At 50.8% G+C, this 21,294-nt stretch overlaps 1 protein-coding gene across 1 annotated transcript in view; it reads right to left on the bottom strand.

The window, feature by feature from the left end:
- WFDC1 (WAP four-disulfide core domain 1) overlaps positions 1-17,302 on the bottom strand; it is a 23,801-nt gene extending 6,499 nt beyond the window's left edge. The window contains exons 1-4 of the mRNA XM_006087022.3: positions 17,050-17,302; positions 6,609-6,792; positions 2,894-2,977; positions 1,770-1,907 (exon numbers count right to left, since the gene is read on the bottom strand). Coding sequence (XP_006087084.1) covers positions 1,770-1,907; positions 2,894-2,977; positions 6,609-6,792; positions 17,050-17,301 — 658 coding nt within the window. The 5' untranslated portion in view covers position 17,302. The remainder of the gene's footprint in view (positions 1-1,769; positions 1,908-2,893; positions 2,978-6,608; positions 6,793-17,049) is intronic.
- Positions 17,303-21,294: the final 3,992 nt, after the last annotated feature.

Raw genomic sequence — 21,294 nt, forward strand, 5'->3', positions numbered from 1 at the left:
TGGACTTGTCCTCCCGTTTCCGTAGACGAGAGATAGCGGGCATACATTCCTTGAAGACCTACTATGTGTCAGGCGCTGCTCTAAGGGCCTTTCAGGTGCTCTCTCGTTCTAGCCTGTCACTACCCCACGAAGCAATTACCATCATGACCATCACTAGCTCCTTTTACAGATGGAAAAACTGAGGCTAGGAAATGTTAGGTTCCTGCCCAAGGTCACCAGGGAAGAAAGCTGTAGGGTTCAGACCCATTTCAGTGGCTCTGAGCCTGCACTCTAAGCATACCTGACGCTGCCTTCTGGTTATACTCCTCCTGCAGGCTGGCGATAAAGCGTAAAGGCAGTGTCTCTGAGGCACTCCATCAACAGCAGGCATCACTTCATCGGTCTCTCTGCTTATCTGTGGCCGTGAAGTGGCTTTCACATAACTAAATGAGCAAGATCAGGGGATGATAGAGGTGGAGTCGTTCCAGTCCTTTCCAGTTATGAAAAATGACATTACAGTCCAAAGGACTCCTGACTCACCCCGCAGCTCCTCTTGATAAAGGCTGCTTCTCTCGTACGCCAGCGTGTTCCTGCCGGCTGGCCTGCCCTCGGGGTTTTGCGTTTGGTGGGCCGCATGCCTCATCTTCCTAAGGTTTGATTTTGGCGTCTACAGATGCTGTTCTGTGCTTTGAAGCAAGAGGCATGGCCGCTTAACTCTTAAAGCCCACTTTACAGATAGGGAAAATGGGGCCTGGGAAGGTTCTACTATTTGGGACACACAGCAGTGAGGGGCCGGTGGCCACTGGAATCCCAGGCTGTCTGGCTGCAGAACCTGCCAGTAACCCAAAGAGCAAGTGGAATGTTGGAGAAATCACAATTATGCCTCATCGGTTCAATTGGTCTCAAAGCTCAGAATTCCAGTGATCAGGATTCTCAAAACAGTTCTAATGTCTCATAATTTTCTATTTGCAATTATAATGATGCTAAATGTGCAATTGATTGAATGTGTATTGTCTTTCTTGAAACACTTGAGAGAAATAAATTTCTCAAATGGCAGGGGGGAAAGCTCTGGCTGACCATGCACTCTGATGTGTTTTTTTGGCCAGTAGGGTCACTGTAATTATCCTTGATCTTGACTCAGAGGGCAGAAGTGGGGACGTGGGCCTGGAGTATGTGGACTTGAAGCTCCAATGAGCTCACCTTTGATAAGCTGCCCTACATCTCCCTGAAGTTCCAGATTCTTCGCTTGCCACACATTTCTTGCAAATCCACACCAAACCTCTCGACCTTACGTCTTGCGTGAGGCACACGTGGGTTTTAGGTACCACCATCCAGTCCTTCCACTCTTGGGAAAATTATGCAAACTAAAGTGATGCTATTCATACTCCTCACTGCTTTATTTACTGCCTTCCTCCCCAAAGACAGACTCATTAAGCCACATTGAATAATACTAGCAGAAATTAAGGGTTCTCAGATAATTCAAAACATAGATACACGGATGGATATAAAATATCAGACGTTTACTGAGGCTTTTATGTAGGATTTAAATGAACCCTCATAATAGCATGAAGTGGCCCCATTTTACAGACAAGGAACCCGAGGCTCAGAGACTGAAGCACTCGACCCCAAGGTCACCCAGGCAGGAGGCGGCAGGGCTGGCGCGGGGGAAAGGATGGAAGATTTGAAAGGAGGATCAGGGTGGTAGGACAGAAAGAGCCCTTAGCCAGGCTCCGACATGTGGGGGTTATAGGAAGGTGAGGTGGGGGCGGGGCTGGGGCACCCACACTCACCTGCTGGGCCCTGCTTGATGCACTGCCCGCGGTTGGGGATGTCCTTGGCCATGTCCCCCGGGCTCAGGATGTGGCACTCGTAGCCTGAGGGACAGAGGAGTGGCTCCGCCCCGTCCTCTGTGGTGCTGCAGGTCTCTGCTGTGGGAAGGACACATGCCAGGGCCTCAGCGGCGGCCCCTCCAGGAGGCAGTGAGCGCAGTGAACACGTTATCCAGAGGGGCCACCTCTCGACTGTGCCCCCAGGTTCCAGGCTGAGCCTTGGGTCTCACTCACAGTGTCATGTGTGCACGTGTACACATATGCACACATACACACACAGGGAGCAGTTCAAAGTCACGTGATCCCAAACACGCCCTCAGATGCATAGTGCTGTGCAAACACATGTTCACTCACACACTCTGAAACACATATGCTCATGCTTATAGTCACACGTGTACACACATATTCACACACAAAAATCCTGAAACATACACACACACTCACACATCACACACACATTTTCACCACCCCCACAAGTCCTAACACACATATATACACTACACATACAGCCACCCACACGCATGTTCACATGCACACAAATCCTGTGCGCACACACACATTCACACTTATAGTTACACACATTTACATAAACACAGATGCACAAATATTCAGACATACACACCCAGTTTCTTTCACAGCTGTATACTCTCATGGACACAGTGACACACACAGAAGTGTGCAGAATCACACGCACATGACATACGTGAAGGTACACCCTTGAACCCTACAGTTCTCTAGGCCCTGGGCCTGCACATGGTTCTTTTTGGAAACTGCTCTCCACCCATCATCAGGAGGCAGCAAGCCCCTTATTGGGATTTTAGGGATCTGTAAACCAGCCCCAAGCACCCTCCCTCTCCATTCTCCACCAGGAAGGAGGCCCCATTCCCAGGGAGAGTCAAACTCTATACTGTCCTGGGGATGTGAGAGCCTGGCCAAGCCCCACCCGCCCCCTCTGTGTTGGGGTGGGGGAGGCTCCAAGAGGTCTGAGTATTTGGGGGCCGGCAGCCTCTGTTATCAGTATTCTGGTGGCTTGAGAAGGGGGATCCTGGCTATGACGTCAGGTCTGGGCTTGATCCTGTCGGTACCTTGTAACACCTCCTCAGGGCCATCCAGGAGCCAGCCGTTGCCACCAAGCCATCGAGGTTTCGGCTCGACCAGCCAATCTACAACTAACAAAGTAATACATGGTTAAATTGAGGCCCTCCTCAGGCAGCTGAGAAATGCCCCCGCCTCTGGGGGAGAAACAATGGTGGTTCTCCAGCATACACTTGCCCTTTCCTTTGAGTAACAGAACTTTGAGTTTTGGCTGGCCACTGTGTGGCCAAGCTGGAGACTACATATCCCAGACTCTCTTGCAACTAGGTGTGGCCGTGTGACTGAGTTCTGGCCAATGGAATGTGAGCAGAAGTGATGATGTACTAGTAACTTCTGGTCTTGCTCTTGTATCAATGCCTGTTTTCTCCCCTTTGTCTCTCTCTCCCTCTTCCCACAGGCTGGGAGCCACTTTGATCTTGTGGAGCAACAAGATGGAGGGAACCTGGGTCCTTGGATGACTGTGGATCAGAGCCACCTGGCTGCCATGAACCATCTGTCTACCTCTGGCCTATGAACTGAGGGAGAAGTAAAGGCCTCATAGGTTGGGCCCCTGAGTTTATGGGTCTTTTTGTTACAGCAGCACAGCTTGTTCTATAACCGGTACATTTTTAACCAGAAGAGTGACCCACGTAGTAGACTGGAAGGTCTTCAAAATTCCAAAGCAGGGGTTGAAAGCCCAAATACCTCCCGGAGGCAGGTAGATAATATAAAGGAGAAAATCAGGCTCGGTCAGACAAACAGAGATGGCAAACTAGAGAGTGTTTCTGCCTCAGTAGGTCAGCTGTTGGTCAGCTTCGGCCAGCCATTCCCAGTGTTTCTGGAGCTGATTTTTGTTTTAAGCTGTAAATCTAACTAATAAATCTTCTGGTTTTTAAATGTTTGGCAACTAGTAATTAAAAAATTTTAAAGCACTTTGGAGATCAAATGAAATTGGTCTGAGATTACACTTGCTTTTGACCTCTGCTTTAGTCTGAGTCAGAAATATGACAAAATTAAAGAGGTTCATGTGCTGTCTAGCGCCTTTGAAAGTACATAGATGGGTATTGGTAAAAATGCTGGATCACCTCACAGCGTGGAAATTGAAACAGCAGGGGGAACAAACCAATAATTTGCAATTTCCAAACAAGAGGGGTGGCATGACGACATTCCACAGCCACTATTTCTAATCTTCTGGTTTTTCCCTTCTGCTCCCCACCACACAATAGAAAATGTTTTCAATGCCATCTTTTACCAATAGGAAATATATCAATACTTACTATTTGTATGCTCCTCTGCATTGGTCAAAGGTTTCTGAGCAGCAGGGAAGTGTACACATTTTGCTATACTTTTTGGAAAACTGAAACTTGGTTAAGGCCTGCCATCCATTTGCAGACTCCTAAAGGCCCGGAGGCCCACAGGCTCACCTCTGCTCCTTCACTGGAACTCCCTGGGGTTACCTGCTACATAAACTCCCTGTACCCCAGCCCTTATCTCAAGATTCCCTTTTGAAAATAGTCTCTCCACCCCTGGGGGAATGCAATGAAGTGTGTAAGCTGCTTAGAATAGGGCCTGGTGCACTGCAAGTCATCTGCTCCTGTTAGATCATGGTTCTCAGTTCGAAGCAATTTTGTTCTCCACGGAACATTTAGCAAAGTCTGGAGATATTTTTGGTTGTCACAATGTGGAGTGGGGGTAGTATTGGCACCTAATGGATAGAGGCCAGGAATGCTGCTCCATATCCTACAATGCCCAGGTCAGCCCCCCAACACAACCTCGAGTAGAATTATCTAACCCCCAAGAGTGCCAAGGGTGAGAAACCTTGTGTTAAATAGCATTCCCATTGTTATTATGACTAACTAATGTCTCTTTCTGCTGGCCAGTGAAAACTAGTCATTTTATTATTTTATGAATCATTGATTCATTGAATAACTTTTCGAGGCCCAGATGGTAGGGATATAGCAGTGAATAAAATAGACCAAATTCTCCTTGTGGGGCTGATCTTCAAGTGGGGGAAACAGGCAATGAACACACAAACAAAACACAATATTCAGGGTGGACTATAAAGAAAACTGAAGCGGGTAAGGAGGGTAAGGGATGGCTGGAGGAGAGGTTGCTATATAGAGAGGGGAATCTCCCCGAGAAAGTGGCCACCTCTGGACAAGGAGAGGAGGAAGTGAGCCGTGTGGGTGTCTGGGATTGGGATGTTTCAGGCAGTGAGGGGCCCTGTATATGGGCCCAGGTACTGAAGCAGGGGCCCCACAGCCCTGCCCTCGGGGCCTAAGGCAGTGGACACCCCACAGAAGACTGGCTGAAACTCTAGCTCTGTCCGCTGTATGACCTCTGCAGGTGGCTCGGCTCCTCTGAGCTTCAATGTCTTCGACTGTAAAATAGGGCTGACAACAGTCTCTGCACCTCCTGGGACTGTGTGAGCATAAAGCGAGATGAGGTATGTGAACGCCGCCAGGAATGTCAGGGACAGCTGTACGGCTTTGCACTGCTAGAAGCAGCTGGCCTGGACGGCAGTGAGGCTGGAATCCCTGTGCCCTGTCGCCATCCAAGGGAAGGGGCACCTTTTTTTACTTGCACACCTGGAGGGAAGCACCTTATGTGCTTCTTCCACCAGGAGGGGGCGCCAGGTCGTCTCACTTATAAAGGGCCTTGTAGGAGCCTCCTGGTCCTGAGTGCCTGCCCAGTCTCTGAACAGGAGGCAGTGCTCAAACGCTCTGGAGACTGTGATTATGAGCATCTTTAAGGGCTGTGATTTCACTCCAAAGGAAAAAACAAAACAAAACTGTGGTCGCTCTTGCTTTGGCCTTGGGAGGAGAGGTTGGGGCTAACGCTGAGCCACTTTCAGTTATTAAAGCCCATGGAACCCTCAGGTGCAGTCCAAGCAGAACTGAGAGTGGAGACTTTACTGCCTCCGTAACCAATTAGGGACACTTTTTCTTCATCCAGAGGGAGGTAGCTGTCCACCCCCACCCCCCTCAGTGTTCCCCACAGGCTCCCTCCCATCCTGTCCTAAACCTTCTGCCCAGAAGGAATCTGAAACTCCTTCCTTTCAAAGATGAATCTCTGAGAACTGTTTCTCCCAAAGGGATTCTCCTTAAGATTATACATGTTATGGAGGACCTGCTCCTAGCCCTGTTGGGGCCCGAGCGCTTCCCAATGATCAGGCTTGTGCCATAAGCTGCACTTTCTCATTTCAGTCCCGTTCTACGTGTGTTTGGGGAGAGGGGAGGTCTAAGGAGGCCCCCAGCTAACCCGTGAATCCCGGGAGTCTGCACCCCTGCCTCTGTGGGCACACCCCACCTGGACGACTGAAGTCCCAGATCTCCGTCTCAAATCCCCCAGGGCCAGGCATCGTGAGTGAAAGGACCTGGTGGGTCCGTGGAGAACTGGATGCCCCCTTGCCACCTATGGGCACATAAGGCTCCGGCAGGCGGTGGCCCAGGGACTGTGGTTCAGTATCCTAATGAGAAATCTCCCCCATCCTCACAGGAGGGGTCATTTCCCCTGGAGCGCGCGTTTCCTGGGCTGGAGCTCCCTGAGGGCAGCTTGGAGCTGGCTCCCTGAGCCGCAATCTTCCCGTTTCACAGATGGGCCCGCCCACCTGCGTTCCTCCCAGCCCAGACCTCTGCGCAGGGCAGGGCAGGACAGTTCACCTGGGTCCCCCTCCTCCTCCCTAGTCCACCCGCCGCCTCATTTCCCCAGCCCTGGAGCGCCTACCAGGAGGGGGCGGCATGGCCTCCAGGCAGGCGTAGGCGCAGCCGTTGTAGCAGCAGCTCTGGCGCTGCGGGCACTCGGAGTCGGCTTGGCAGGGCTCCACCTCGCAGGCTCCAGGGGGCAGCGAGCGCGGGGGCGGCGGGCAGCGGTCCGCGCTGGGCTGCCAGGGGCCGTCCACTTCCTCGGCCTGCGGGGAGAGGGCAGTGTCAATGGTGCCCAGGGCTGCTTGGAGCCGTGCGCCGCGGGCAAGTCGCTGGGCCTCTCTGAGCTGGAGTCTTTGTGTAAACACAGCAGAAGCAGCCTGGGCGGGTTGCTCTGAGGATTAACAGATGTTTCTCTTTGTAAGAGCCCCCAACTGAGATGAGGGCAAGCCCATCAGCAGCCAAAAGGACAAACGAATGTGAGCAGTTTGTATGTTAAGCATCGATCCTAATATATACACACATATACATCACATACACTTTATACATTTATAACAATAAAAGCATAATATGCTAATTAGACCGGACAGCCGAACGACCTTACCGTGTCCTTCTGGATGAAGCTGGGGCTGTGAGGTCTGAGACAAGCCACCGCAGCTGCGAGGGCCGAGCCCCTAGCACGAATTTCATGCATTGGGCCTCTAGTCTATATATAACAGGGTATATATGTGTGTCTATATGTATATATAAAAACATGCATATGTATGTACATACACATATATTTCTATATATTCATATATACCTTATAATCCACATGGGGCTTTAAGAATTTACAATTCATACATAGAATGGATAAATTCATACAACTTGGGTAAATCTCACAAACATAATATTAATTTTTTAAAAAGCCAGCTCACAAGAGAACACAAATCTGTTTATATTTTAGTTCAAAAAGAGGCAAAACTGTTGTCTGGTGAGAGAAGTTAGGACAGTGGCCACTCGTGATTGGTGACTAGGAGAGCACTAGGGTCCCTGGAGGCTGGCCCTTGCTTCTTGCTGGTTCGCTTGGTGCAGATTTGTGGAGTAGGCCACACGATTCTTTGGGCCTTTTGGTATTATATTTCAATAAAAGTCAATGAGACACAGTACCTAACATATAGGACATGCAGGCACGTGGCTAATAAAAGAAGCATGCTAGAGGGGAGGTTGGGGGAGTTTGTCACACCAGGCAATTCACCCTGGGCCTCTCTGACCCCATCCATACCAGGAACACTGTCCTGCTTCTGGATTTGAAAGTGGGGTGTGTGGAGGACAGATCTTATACATACACACACACACACACACACACACACACACACATGCACACACAGTTAGATATAGAACAGGTTCATTGAGAAGAAACACGCTGGCTTGCCCTGCCCCCTGGCCTATCCAAAACTACTCCTGTCATCTAAATTCCTATTTATAAATCCACTCGTTCCCCTGCACACATATTTCAAAATCCCACCCCTTGTACTGTCCAAGTAAATAATGCCTGTCTGCAGACTGGAGTAGTATGTAGCCGTCAAAACCTACCTCTAACCTGCTTATGAACGATCACCAAGACATTATGGTTCATGAAGAAATTAAGGTAAAGAACAGTTTGTTTGCTATGCACCTAATTATGTTTTCAAATATACATATGCACACATGTAATATGTATATATTTGTACTAGAGGCCCGTTGCATGAAATTTGTGCACAGGTAGGGTTCCTAGGCCTGGCCCATGATCAGGGTCGACCGGGGCCTTCCAGCTGCCGGCCAAGGCCTTCCTTGGTTCTGTGCCGCCCCCTGGTGGTCAGCACACATCATAGAGAGCAAACAAACTCCCGGTCTCCCGGTCGAACTCCTGAGGGGACACTTTGCATATTAGCTTTTTATATACATAGATAGGCCTGGAATATTTTTTTGGAAGGATATACAAGAATACACAAGAAACTGTTAGCAAGCATTGCCTTTGGAGAGAAGAATTAGGTTCTGAAGCCAAGAGAGATTTCTCCTCATTGCTCACTATTTTATTATGTATATAGCTAGTGCAAAAGAGTTTTGTCATGCACGTTATATTTTTCAATTTAAAGAAAACAAACATTTAGAAGTACCTACGAAGAATGTTTAATGACAGGAAAAACACTTATGATATGTTAGTAAAATAAAGAAGGCAAGATACAAAATGGCATATGCCATCTGATCTCAACTAAAAAGACAGGTCAAGGATACCTAAACATCCTTCCCACACAACTATTGCGGTGGCGGCAAAGTCCATGCGCTACTCCTAATGTCCTGTAGAGGGCGTCAGGCCACCGAGAATAGGTCCCCAGCAGGCACATTTTGGAATGGGTGTAATTACAAGGTCTTGTGTTTTTCAAACTTCCTCCCAGGACCCCTCACCGCCACCCCCGCTCTCCAAAGAGCCTGGACAGGGTGGGTCTCTGGTCCCCACCCCAGCTTCACCCAGAGAATTCATCTTTTCTTCCTAATATAGGTTATCAAATTTGTGAAAAGTAAAAATGAGCACAAAGCCAACATGTGCAGGTAAGGAATGGAAGGCTTCAGGAGATTGGTGGTTCTTCCCCCAAACAAAGGGAAGATGAGAGCATGGAACTTCTGTCTCCTGGTTCAGCCTTTTCACTGTGCCCTGCTCAGCCCAGGCCCCCGAATTCCCAGTGCCATTGTGAATAATTTCCAAGCTGCAAGCAGCGGGCATAATCCTACACCATTAGCTCTTAAGTCATTTTCTTCAGAATTAACGACATTGGACTCATGTCGGGGTCCCGCCTTTTAAATCCTAATCGAATGTGACAACGGCCCCGGCCTCCTTCCGAGGGTGATGGGAATGCCCATGCCTGGTCTGGAGGAGCCGGTTGGTTTTTCCACGTAGCCTGTTTTTATATCAAGCCCCATTTATGAAATTTAACGGAAACTGGAAATAAGAAATATTTTTCACCCACCTTCTATGCCTCCCAGGCAAGTACTCCCCTAATGGCACCCTCAACAGAAGGGGTGTGGAGAGATCAATTTTAGATGTGCCACTGCTCTCAGAGGAAAGTTCAAACGTTTCACAGAATTTGGAGAGAACAAAAGAGATAAGCGCCTTAGAAGTCAAATCTCCCCGAGTTATTTAGATGGTGCCTTGGAGACGACAGATGGCGGTGGGCGATAAAGGACTGATTTCCCCAAGGGGCCCAGATTAAAGGATGAGATGCTTGGGAAAATATTTCATGTTCTGCAAGGTGATACTCAAAGACGGTCCTAAACAAAGGATGTCTCCTGGAGTTCTGAGAAAGAATGGACTTTTTATCAAAGAAATAAATAGATCACCTTTCAATGGCTTCCCAGCCCACAGGGGAGGGTGGGTGTCGAAGGGCTAAAGGCCAAAGTCCTTGGCCTAAAGATCAGACCTGAGCTGCCCCCAACCCTTCCATGTCTCTGTCCTCCCTCCCACCACTCTGCCCTTGCTCATTCCTGTCCAGTGCCCTGGCCTCCGTGAGGCCCCTGGCACACGATAAGCCCAGTCCACAGCTGGGCCTTTGCCTGGGCCGGGCCTCTCACCCAAGATACCCGTCTGGCCCTGGCCTTTAAGCAGCTCCAAACCCCTGGTCACCATGGGAGCACTGTGTTTGACAGACTCCTCAGTTTCTTGTTTTGCTCCCCTTATACAGGACTTGGTTTTGTTCCCACCTGTGTCCCAGGCACCTACACTCTCTGCAGCCCCAGCCCGCCCACCCCTCCACTGCCACTGAGTCTGAATAAAATAATGGCAGGTCAAACCCCTCCGGACAAATGGCTGACAACATCCTTCATGAAAACCCCAGAGGAACCTGGGATCTTGATCTGTTATTTCCATTCCCGCTAAGGGGCTGGACAGCAGGTCTATTATCAAGCAGCTGCTGGACACACATTTCCAGTGGGCGCTTCCAGTACTGCCTGCCTTCCTCGGATATGAATGACTCTCATTAGGTCAATGGCCTGGTGGCCACTTTCCCCTCCCTGGGGAGATAGCCTTGGAGGCCTCTGTAGTTGTGCAAAGCCATTCTGCTGCTATTAGGCAAGTAGATTCGGGAAATGTCAGTTCTGGCTGCGTTGGTAGGAAGCCCAATTCTGCTAGTCTAAGTCTGATTCCCGGATGTCCAGCAAAGGAGGCTGGATAAATAGATAATGGCACATCTGGACCTCGGAACACCATAGAAGCCTTTGAAAAGGGGACACAGATCTACCATATTAACACACGCACCATCTATGTTCAATGACAAACACAAGGTACAAAACAATAAGAATAAGCCAGACACAATTCCATGCACTACATGATTCCCTTTATATGAAGTGTCTCAGACAGACAAATGCAGAGAGATGGAAAGTGTGGAGAGCGGCTACAGTGTTTGGACAGGTTCAAGCCTTGGACTGATGAGAGGGCACAGTCCTCTCATGGCCACGTGCAAGTCCCAGCTTGGAGGGCAGGGCCCTCCCAGCACAATTATAGCCAACAGCTCTAGTTGTAAGCTTGAACCTATGGTCCGAACACGTGGCCCCACGTGCCTGAGTGATGTGGGCTTGATAGAGTTCAGGTACATGTAGTTGAGTAGGATCGAAACCCACGAGAATGTTGTAAACATCTTGAGCACGCCCTTACTTTGCCTCGTGGATCTGTCTATAAAATAAAGACACGGCTCATAGTCCATGGCACTGTCTCTCCATCCCGGATCAGTGTCCTACCCAGACACAGCTTTCTTCTCTTGTCTGTCTTTTCTTAATCCTTCACCGCCCCCTCTCAGGGTCACTGAACCAGGCTGAGCTGGCTCAGCACATGAGGCACCCAGGGGCTGAGTATGCCATGGCCGTGCCGGCTCGCCACAAGAAAGCAGATACAGTGGGGCCTTGACTTACGAGTTTAGTTCATTCCGAGACTGAGCTCATTAAGGAGCTCGTTAACTCAAATTACTCTATCAACTCAATGCAAAAAATCAGCCGAGAGACAGCTGGTATCTCAAAACACTCGTTAGTTGGGACACTCGTAAGTCAAGGTCCCACTGTAGGTGGTTGCCAGGGGCGTGGGGAGTGACGGCTTAACGGGCCTGGGGTCTCCTTTTGGGGTGATGGAAATGTCTTGGCTCTAGATAGAGGTGGTGGCTGCACAATATCACGAATGTCCTCAATGCCAGTGAATTATTCATTTTAAAATGGTTATGTGAATCTTATCCTAATGAAAATCTCTAAAAGACAATACGGGTAAAATCCTATTAAGAAAAAAAAATGTGTGTGTGGAGTATAACGGCTTCATTAAAGTCTAGGCAAACACACCCTAAAATGTCAACAGGGCTTATGTCAGAGGAAGAGTTTAAATTATTTTTACTTATTTAGGACAGTCTGTCTGTATTTCTTTACAATAAACATCATTTTTGTAATCAGGAAAAAATTTGAAGCCATTTCCATTTAAGGAGAAAGAATCCAATCTCCAGACCCCTCCCAATTTACCCGAGTCCCCACCCCATCCATTCCATTCGCAAGAGCTTCCCTTTCTTTGGAATGTTCCGGCAACTTAACGGTCCGGGCCAATAAAAGTGCACCCCAGGACTCGTTTGTGTGGTACAGGAAGAAAGCCAATGTTCCTCTAAGCATTATTCACTCTTCCTTAGGAATTTGGACGTCAAAGATCTAAAAATATGCCTCTCCCTAGAACAGAGGACATAGGGTTCTGTGTGCACTGGCGAATGCCATTTCTGGATGCCCTGGGACCTCAGCACTGGGCTCTGAGAGCAGGGTTTGGTGCACGGCTACAGGGACTTCCTGGGAGAGGTGACCCAAAACTAACCTCACACCAGGGACAAGCCCAGCTATGCAGCTGAGAGCAAGGCTGCAAACTCGACCAATCCCTTTGGTGCCCGCTGAGCCCTGCTGTGCACCTGGACGTCTTTTAGAACTTTCCATCCCTTCTATCCTGTTCTGGAAGGTTTTCACGTAATTTATTCATTCCTTTAATGGTAACGTCATAGTTCCCAGGCCAACGACGTGCCAGGCACGGGGCTGGGAACAGGGAGAGCTGAGCTGAACCCGATGATGCTGTTCTTGCCTTCATGTGCCTCGGCTCCAGGACAAGTGTCAAACACCAAGCAAAACATCACAGATGAAGCAAACTAATTGCTTTTCTTGGTCATCTGCCAAAGCGGTGCATGAAAACTAAACCGAGTCACAAGGGAGAGAAGGACCAGCTCGGGGAGCCTGAGGGACACGTGCGGGCTGCCAGGTCCTGCAGGGCTTTTGTGCTCAATACCAAAGGCTGTTATTGTGGATGCAAAAAGGCAATCGACAGCCCCAGTTCAGGGAAGACGCCCGCCTAGGACGTGACCACCCACCCTAAACCGCTTTGCAGCTCCGGGTGGACAAGCGCAAAGGGCGCCCTGGGAGCAGGATGCATAACAAAGCGGTCCCCCTTGCTCCTGGCTGCTGCAGCCCCTCGCGATCCCCTCCACTGGGCAGGGTGCGCACTGCACAGCTACTTGCCACTGCCCTGGATGGGAGCTTAGGGGCAAAACAGACCCACAGCACAGCCACATGCTGGGATCATCGGACCAGCGGGTCCGCAGGCTGACATGGCAGGGGCAATGGGCCCCACCTGGTAGATGCATTGAGAGAATCCTGCAAGTTAATGCATGGCCAGTGCTTGGCCTGACGCATAGGAAATGGTCAGGAAAGAACTGTTCTTATGAGGTTCATTACATGCCAGGAAAGAAGCCCCAAACACCAGCTCCCCACGACTGACCCCGAGCTCCCAGAAAAGGCCACTAGGCTACTTACAAACATTCCACTGTCTTATCTAGCCTCATAAACATTTGGTTCTGCGTTTTTGTTTTGTTTTGAATAGTGCAGATGTGGAAAGGGTGGCTCGTTGCCAGGCACGGAGCTCAAGGCTCTCCGTCGTCTTCTCGTTGGACTGCACAGCAGGCGCTCCAGTGCTGCAGAGGAGGGAACTGAGGCCCAGCGAGGAGAAGCCTCCTCCTGACCGGCCTCCCGAGGGGTCCTGTGGGAATAGAAGGCATGCCGTCCCTTCTGGCACTGAGTCCCGGGCTGTAACGTACACAGTGTTCAGGAAATTCCTCGGGCCCGTTGCCCACTCTGCCGAGGGACAGGGCTTTAGAAGGTGAGAGAGGGTGCCTGCCTGCGGCAGGGGGCAGACGGCCGACGGTTGGTCAGCGTCAACAACCAGCTCTCAGGTGCAGCCTTTGCTGGTGTCCATGGGCTGAGACTCCAGCGAGGCAGGTTTCTAGCCACCTACGGAGGGTGCTGAATGAGGAGAAGCAATAGTTCCTCAATATCTACTGTTTCCGCCATACGGATACCATCGACATAAGCAATCTTGAGAGCAGAGGGAGTAGTGAGAGGTAGTGGAATACGTAGGAAGTGATCCATTTCTAATGAGGGCTTCCTTCCTTTTTACAATTTAAATCACATGATTTAATCTTTAGTAAGGGCTCTGTTTGACTCTCCAAGTGGGTCCAACCTGGCTTCAGCATGCTGCTGGACCCTGGCCTTGCCCCACCTTGACTTGCCCTCAGGGCTGAAGGTCTGACTGAGCTTGGGGTGGGAGCAGCGGGGGGCCACATGGGAAAGTCCTGTCTCTGAGTGTGTGGGGTCTGCTTCCTAGGACCTTTAACTTCCTTAATGAACATTTGCTTGGGAGTTAGAATCAGAATGAAAAGGGGCCTGGAAGCCATCTGGTCCTCTGCCTTCATTTCCCAGGCAACAGCCTGAGGCTCAGAGAGGGGCAGTGAGTAGCCCAAGGCTGCACAGCTTGTTAGAGATGCTGCTGAGATGAATTCCTGGGCCTGGACCCTTTCCAGCCTCCCTATCCTCTGAGCCACAAGTCAACAGGCTGTCGTTCCCCAGGGGCTTGCTCTGAGGCAGTTCTTGTTCTAACCTCTCCTGCCTCAGCACTGGGCGCCAGGGAGGGTGCTGGTGCTCACCTGGTGCTGGTGCTGGTGCTGGTGCTCACCAGGGAGCCTTCCAGCCCAGCGAGGGGCACACTTCAGTGCTTGCTCCTGACAAATGATGACTAGAAGCAACTGACTCAGTTTCTGAGGCCCACCCAGGCCTGTGTGGGGGTTTTTTAAATTGATTTTTAGAGAGACAGAAAGGGAGGGGAGAGAGAGAGAGAGAGAGAGTCGATGTAAGAGAGAAACATCAATTGGTTGCCTCTCGTATACACCCCAACCAGGGATCAAACCCGCAGCCTAGGTGCCCTGATTGGGAATCGAACCCGCAACCTTTTGGTGTACAGGATGATGCTCCAGCCAACTGAACCATCTGGCCAGGGCCAGGCCTGTGTTTTTAAAGAGGCTACCCCATCCCCTGAGTACATCATCCTCAACACCCCCAGACTCGCCATTCCTCCCCGTGAGATGTCTGCTCCTAGGACACCCCTCAACTAGGTGGAGCTAAGACCAGGTGATGCATCAGAAATCTCTCTGTGGTACCAAGTGCTAATACCTAGGAGGATGCAATCATCCTTTAGGCCAGCAAAGAGCATGGAGCCGTGAAACCCGAGGGTCCCTCTCCCTCCTTCCACACACAGCCCTCTCCCATAGGAAGGACTCCCCCTCAGGGCTCTGAGACACCAGGTCTGCCCCCAACCCTCAGCCCACATTGACTCTTCTTCCAGGAATGGCCTTTCTCGACTTTTTTGTTTTTCCTTTCTCCAAATTCTTTTTTAAAGAAATATATTTTTATTGATTTCAGAGAGGACTGGAGAAAGGGAGAGATAGAAACATCATTGATGAGAGAGAATCATTGATTGGCTGCCTCCTGCATGCTCCACATTGGGAATTGAGCTCGCAACTTGGGCACGTGCCTGACCAGGAATCGAATCATGACCTCCTGGTTCATAGGTCAATGCTCAACCATTGAGCCACACCAGCCAGGCTCTTCAAATTCTTAATAATTCTTCAAGATGTGGCCAGGGTCTCACCTCCTCCAGGAAGCCTTCTGTGACTATACCATCTCACACTAGCTTTTCTTCTTCCAAACACCTACCATCATTTCAGCCACTACTACTTTTTTTCACTCCCAGTGACCTCCTGCATGGCCTATAGAATGTAAGCCCTGGAGGCTGAGATTAGCCTCAATATAGTTTAGTACACCCCATAGTACCTAGGTTCATTAAACAGCCTTTCTCCCATGTCTCTACCTGGCAAACTCCTATTCATCCTTCAAAGCCCCAGACTGAATGCCCTCAACCCTGGAAAATTCTCCCTGACTCTCCTGAGGCAGAGCTGCATAAGTTCTCCTGTGCTTCCGTTGCATTTGCCCATAATCTCCCACAAGAATGTATTGGGCACCAACTTAATGACAGCCACCTGGCAAGGCATCAGGAACTATACTAAATGAGACAGAATTAGACTGTACCCTGAGGAACCTATATTCCACCTGGGAAGGCAAGCATCAACTGATTTCACCATTATTTAATTAAATGTCACCCACATGCACTGACCACTCGCTATGTGCTACATAAGCACTTTATGCATATTGAGTTATTTGATGCTCACACATATGCTGGTGTTATCTCCTTGACGTTTCTATGCTTCTGTGCTTCAGGGTGGGGAGGATCTAAAACCGCACCTTCCTCCCCCCTCCCCCCCTCTCTCCTAGTCCCCCTCCTGCTTTGTATCTCCCCTCGGCACTTGTCACCAAACTCACTATGTTTTCCTTTTATTTCTCACTTATTCTCTGCCTCTCCTAACGTGGATTCCTGAAGACAGGGATCTGATGTCTGTATCCCCACAGCCAAGGACAGTGCCTGGTAAACAGTGGTGAGCAAACAGGTTTGTTGAAAGAAACGTATCATTCTGTCTTTTTCAAATGAGCAGATGAGATCATTGGTGCTCAGAGAGGCCAAACAATTTGCCTGACGTCACACAGCTGGTGCGCAGCAGAGCCTGAGTTCAAACCCAGACACCTGGCCCCAGGGCACATGCTTCTTGTCACTTGTTATGCCATGCCATCCCTTTGTTCTGCCACCACCTGTCACCTGACTGCCTCCCCCACTTGCCTATGCTGCCCTGAAGGGTGGGAGCTGGTATTGCCGCCTTGTACCCACTGGACCCCCCACAGTGCCTGGCCCAGAGCAGTTTCCAGTAAACGTTTACTGAATGAGTGAATAACTGCATGAACGCATGTGTACATTGCATACAACTTTGGTTATTGATTGCTGAGAGACAGCGCTCAGCTTTAAGTCCTTGGACCCCGGTGCTGCTTGTCAGGAGAAAGTATACTCATTAGGCAAAAGCACATCACAGGCCCCTTGCACACTTTTGATGTTCTCTTTGCGTCTTTGCTGCCAGGCAAGGAGCCTTTTGAAGACGTGAGTTCCATCTGCCCACCGCCCGACTTTGATGAAGAAAGACACCTGCCCCGCCTGTGTTTGGGGGAGCGCTTACAGAACCAACAGCGTCTGGGGATGGCCCATCTCCTCCCAGTCTCCCCATCCAGGCACTTACGTGGGGTTTCTCAGCCAGCCTCGCATGCAATGCCCGTTTCCAAATGTTCTTGGCAGAACTGGCTTCAAGGAGCAGCAGCAATGAGCACAGGACCCAGATGACCTTCCTTCTGCTGCTGCCCATCCTGCAGCTGGTGGAGGGGTTTCTTCCCAGATGTTCAGAGAAGAGGGCCCCCTTGCCAGGTGGGTCCGTTGAATGGGGAGCAGAAGTGTGCATGGTCTGCCAGACTCTCTTAGCTCCCCCTCCGATCATTTGTCCACGCCCAGCACATGCCCCCACCCCCAGCCCCACCCCCCAGGGGTGGCCCGCCGCCTGGTTATTTTTAGCTTGCCCTGTAACATCTGGCCCCAGAGACTCCAACCAGGCAGTTCAGATGGCAGTGGTCAGCTAGCCAGCAGCAGGAGGAGGCACATTCCCCCCTCCCCCCCCTCCCCGCCCTCCGACTTGCTTGGAGACGTGGCTGGGAGTGGCGCTGTCACTCTGGAATATGAGCACTTCCTTGCCTTGCCGTCTGGGGCGGTCTCTCCCAGAGGTGGTGTGCTGGCTCCGAGGCCAGAGGCTGGGGCGGGTGGGGGCGGGCACACAGAGAAAGCAGCCCAGTAGGACGGGTGGGGATTCCAGCTGCTACCTCATCCAAATTTTGAGCTGGGCTGACAAACTCTGTCTGCCCAGAGAAGCTTCTTTGGAAGACATTGCTGAACGGGGGCTGGCTGATGACTCAGGCCCTTGAAGCCGGGTGTCCTCCTCTCCGATGTGGGCATGTGAACAGTGACCGCGTGTTTCTTGGGAGAATTCAGTGAAACTGCGTGTGAAGCGTTCCACATACATCCCCAGTGTGCCGTCATGTCAGCGAGTGTGTGTTCTATACAGGGATCAATATTTCACAAGCCTTGTATTCCATCCCCTGTTCACAGCAACCCCAAGACAGGTACTGTTTTGATGCCCGAGTCACAGATGGGAGGCAGCGATCTAATACTTGCCTGAGGTCAGGCAGATAGCAGAGTTGGGGCTCAACCCCAGCCCCGTCTGACCACCATGACACGCCACCCGGGGAAGTGGAAGGGACCCAAGCTCCAGACTTAGATGCACCTGGGCCAGGTCCCCGCTCAGCTTCTGTCTGCGATACTGGGACATCCTCTTCGGCCGCTGCCTCTCAGTTCTTTCACTGGGCACTAGTGTGTGGTCATGTGTTACAGTGGCAGTAGGAAGCTCATGCACACCGGAGTGGGGGGTTGGCTCTACAAGGTCAAGTATCTGTGCCTTATTGCCTGCACCGCTGTGCCTTCCACAGGGCCTGGCCCGCATCAACACTTGTAATCACTGACTAGATGCACTGGCTTTCCTCAGTGCATGGCACAGGGCGTGGAATACAGTAGGTGCCCAATAAATGTTCTTCAATTGAGATGTCAGTTCTGCAGCAGTATTTGGACCACACGGACCCAGGTGCCAAGCAGTGACCCATCAGTTAATTTCTTGCAAACATTAACTTATAAAAATGAGCCTTCCAAGTTCTGAGGACAGCAAGGGTGACTTCTCCAGGAACACGGCAGCACTACAGGTTTTATGTGGAAAATGAAAAAGCTCTGAGAGGAGATATTAACACCCCAGGACTCCCCGGAACAAATTTACCAATTTACCGGGGAACGCAGCCACTTTCCTCTGATCAGGGACCAGTGGGATCGGGTCAGACAGCCAGCCTGGGTTCCCAGCAGGGGCCGAATGAGCAGCCCCAGCCTGGGGCCCAGCACGATTTCAGGGCCAAACTTCAGGGCCAGCAGCTCCTCCCAGGTTCCTGCCAGGCCTCAGAACTACATGTTCCCAGTAGCAGAGGCCCCATTTATCTGAGCTCTGGTGACCTGGGCTTGATCCCAAGCTTAGTGGGCTGGCCTCCCGTGAATGTGGCTTCCTGCAGGTCTGTGGGCAGGGTTTCCTCTGGGAAAGCCTTGGGCTGGCGAGGCCTTTCATCTCCTCTGCCCTGGGGGGCCTGCTGGTGAGGCCTGCCTGCTGGGTCTGACAGCTGCTGCCTGCCCAAGGGTCTCGCCCTCTGAATTGGGGAGGAAATGTCTCCTTGAAAAACGTAAAGGGCACAATGCTTAGGGCTTCACTCCATGGCGCAGAGGATGTGGCTCAGTTACAGGTCCTGAGAGTAAAGCCTGCCCCTCCACTCCTGATAAAACTCCCCACCTGATCGCTAAGGCTCACTGGATCGCTAAGGCTTTATGCTCCTTCCCCAGGAAGGCGAATCATTTTCTCCCATGGTGCTCTAGGAAAGGGGCAGGATACTTCACACTAAAGGGGTGAATGACTTCCAGCAGAAAGAAACATACAGACAAATGAAGGAGGACCAGAGTACACTCATTTATTCGTTCATTCCAACATTTGAATGCCTACTATGAGCAAGGCCTGGAGATACCAGAGAGAGCAAAACCAGGCCCAGCCTCTGCACTGATGGGGCTTCAAATGTGTTTAATAAATATTTAGATGGCACTTTTTCGGTGCCAGGCACAGTTTTGAGTGCTTGAAAAATATTCAATTATCTAACCTATCACAACTCTGTTAGGTAGATACTCTTATTACTCTATTTCAGGGAAACTGAGGGTCAGAGAGATGAACAACCTGCCCAACTGCAGAGCTGATAATTGGCAGAGCTGGGATTCAAACCCAGACCTCGGCTTTCAGAACCTGTGCTCAAAGTCATCACACCATGAGTCCACAGGGCAGCTGAGTTCCAACAAGGACATATAAGGGGGGAGTGGACCTAGTCAGGAGGGCCAACAGAGGTCTCCCTGGGGAGGTGCAGACCTGAAAACTGAAGGACCAGGCTGAAAAGAGAATGGGTTTTAGATTCCGACAGACCAGGATGGAACACCCGCTGTGGGGGAGTGTGAGGGAGGCAGGTCTGCTAACCCTAGATATGGGTCTTACTCAAGTGGCTTGGTAGCACCACCATCCAAACCGAGCCACTTCTTTTTACAGGCCCTCGGCACTTTTGCCGGCCTGGACTCCTTCCTCCATTACAAAATATTACACAATATTTTTAAATGATTGATTATAGTTCATTGATAAAAAGACAAAATTAAGCCTGGCCAGTGTGGTTCAGTGGTTGAGCATCTACTGCTGAACCAGGCGGTCACGGTTCGATTCCTGGTCAGGGCACATGCCCTGGTTGTGGGCTCGATCCCTAATAGGAGGCAGCCAATCAATGATTCTTTCTCATCATTGATGTTTTTCTCTCTCCCTCTCCCTTCCTCTCTGAAATCAATTCTTAAAAAAGTAAGACTGAGGCAGAATAGTAAGAAGCCAGGAAAATTCCTCGGCAAGTGGAATGAGGAAACTGAGACAGACGGCTGAACAATTTACAGCCACATACAGAGGGTCTCCAGGGCGGGAAGCCCCGGTGCCTAGCAATGGACAAAACTGGTGCTGGACCTGCCCCGCAGGGTGGCCTTTCCTCCCCTCGCATATCTCTGCTCATGAGGCTTGGACCTCCTGACCTTTCCTCCCTAGACATGTCATCGAGGCCTCAGTTGTATTTCAGCTCCAGGCTCAGAAAAGCAGCAAAACCAAATGGCAACTTACTGGCATTACCCCTGCCCTGGCACTGACAGTCAGTGGAGCCCAGGACCCTGAAAGGACACGCCCGGACACCTGAGGAATATTCTATTGAAATTTCCCCCAAGTTCCCAGCCTTTAAAACCCCTCACCAAAAGGAAACAGAGGACCTGTGCTCCATCTCCTCCAGGGAGCAGCCTGAGCCTTTCCCGCCCCCTCTTCTGCCCCCACAGGCATGCATCTCCTAAGCTCCGAGGGCCCCACAAGACTTGCAACCAGGGGAGCGCTGGGCAGCAGGCTGACCCCTGCCCCTGTCTCCAAGGCCCCCTTTTCTCTGACTTTCCTCCTCCTTGGCTCACTTCTGTTACTGTACTTTTATTTCTCAGTGAGCCCAAGCAGCCCTGCCCAGGCTCTCTCCTGTTGCTTCCCAGTGGTCGGCTCGAGAGCCACACACGGCTCTTTGGCCCCTTGAGTGTGGCTCTTCCACAAAATACCACGTGCGGGCGCGCATGTACAGTGTGATTAAAACTTCGTGGCCCATGCGCAGAAGTCGGTATTTTGTGGAAGAGCCACACTCGGGGCCAAAGAGCCGCATGTGGCTCGCGAGCCGCAGTTTGCCGACCACTGGCCTAGTCTAAGCTGGGGCAGAACACACCCTGCCTAGAAAGTCCCTGCTATGGCCCATCACTCTAT

Source organism: Myotis lucifugus, unplaced genomic scaffold (genome assembly GCF_000147115.1).
Source record: "Myotis lucifugus unplaced genomic scaffold, Myoluc2.0 scaffold_35, whole genome shotgun sequence".
Lineage (NCBI taxonomy): Eukaryota > Metazoa > Chordata > Mammalia > Chiroptera > Vespertilionidae > Myotis > Myotis lucifugus.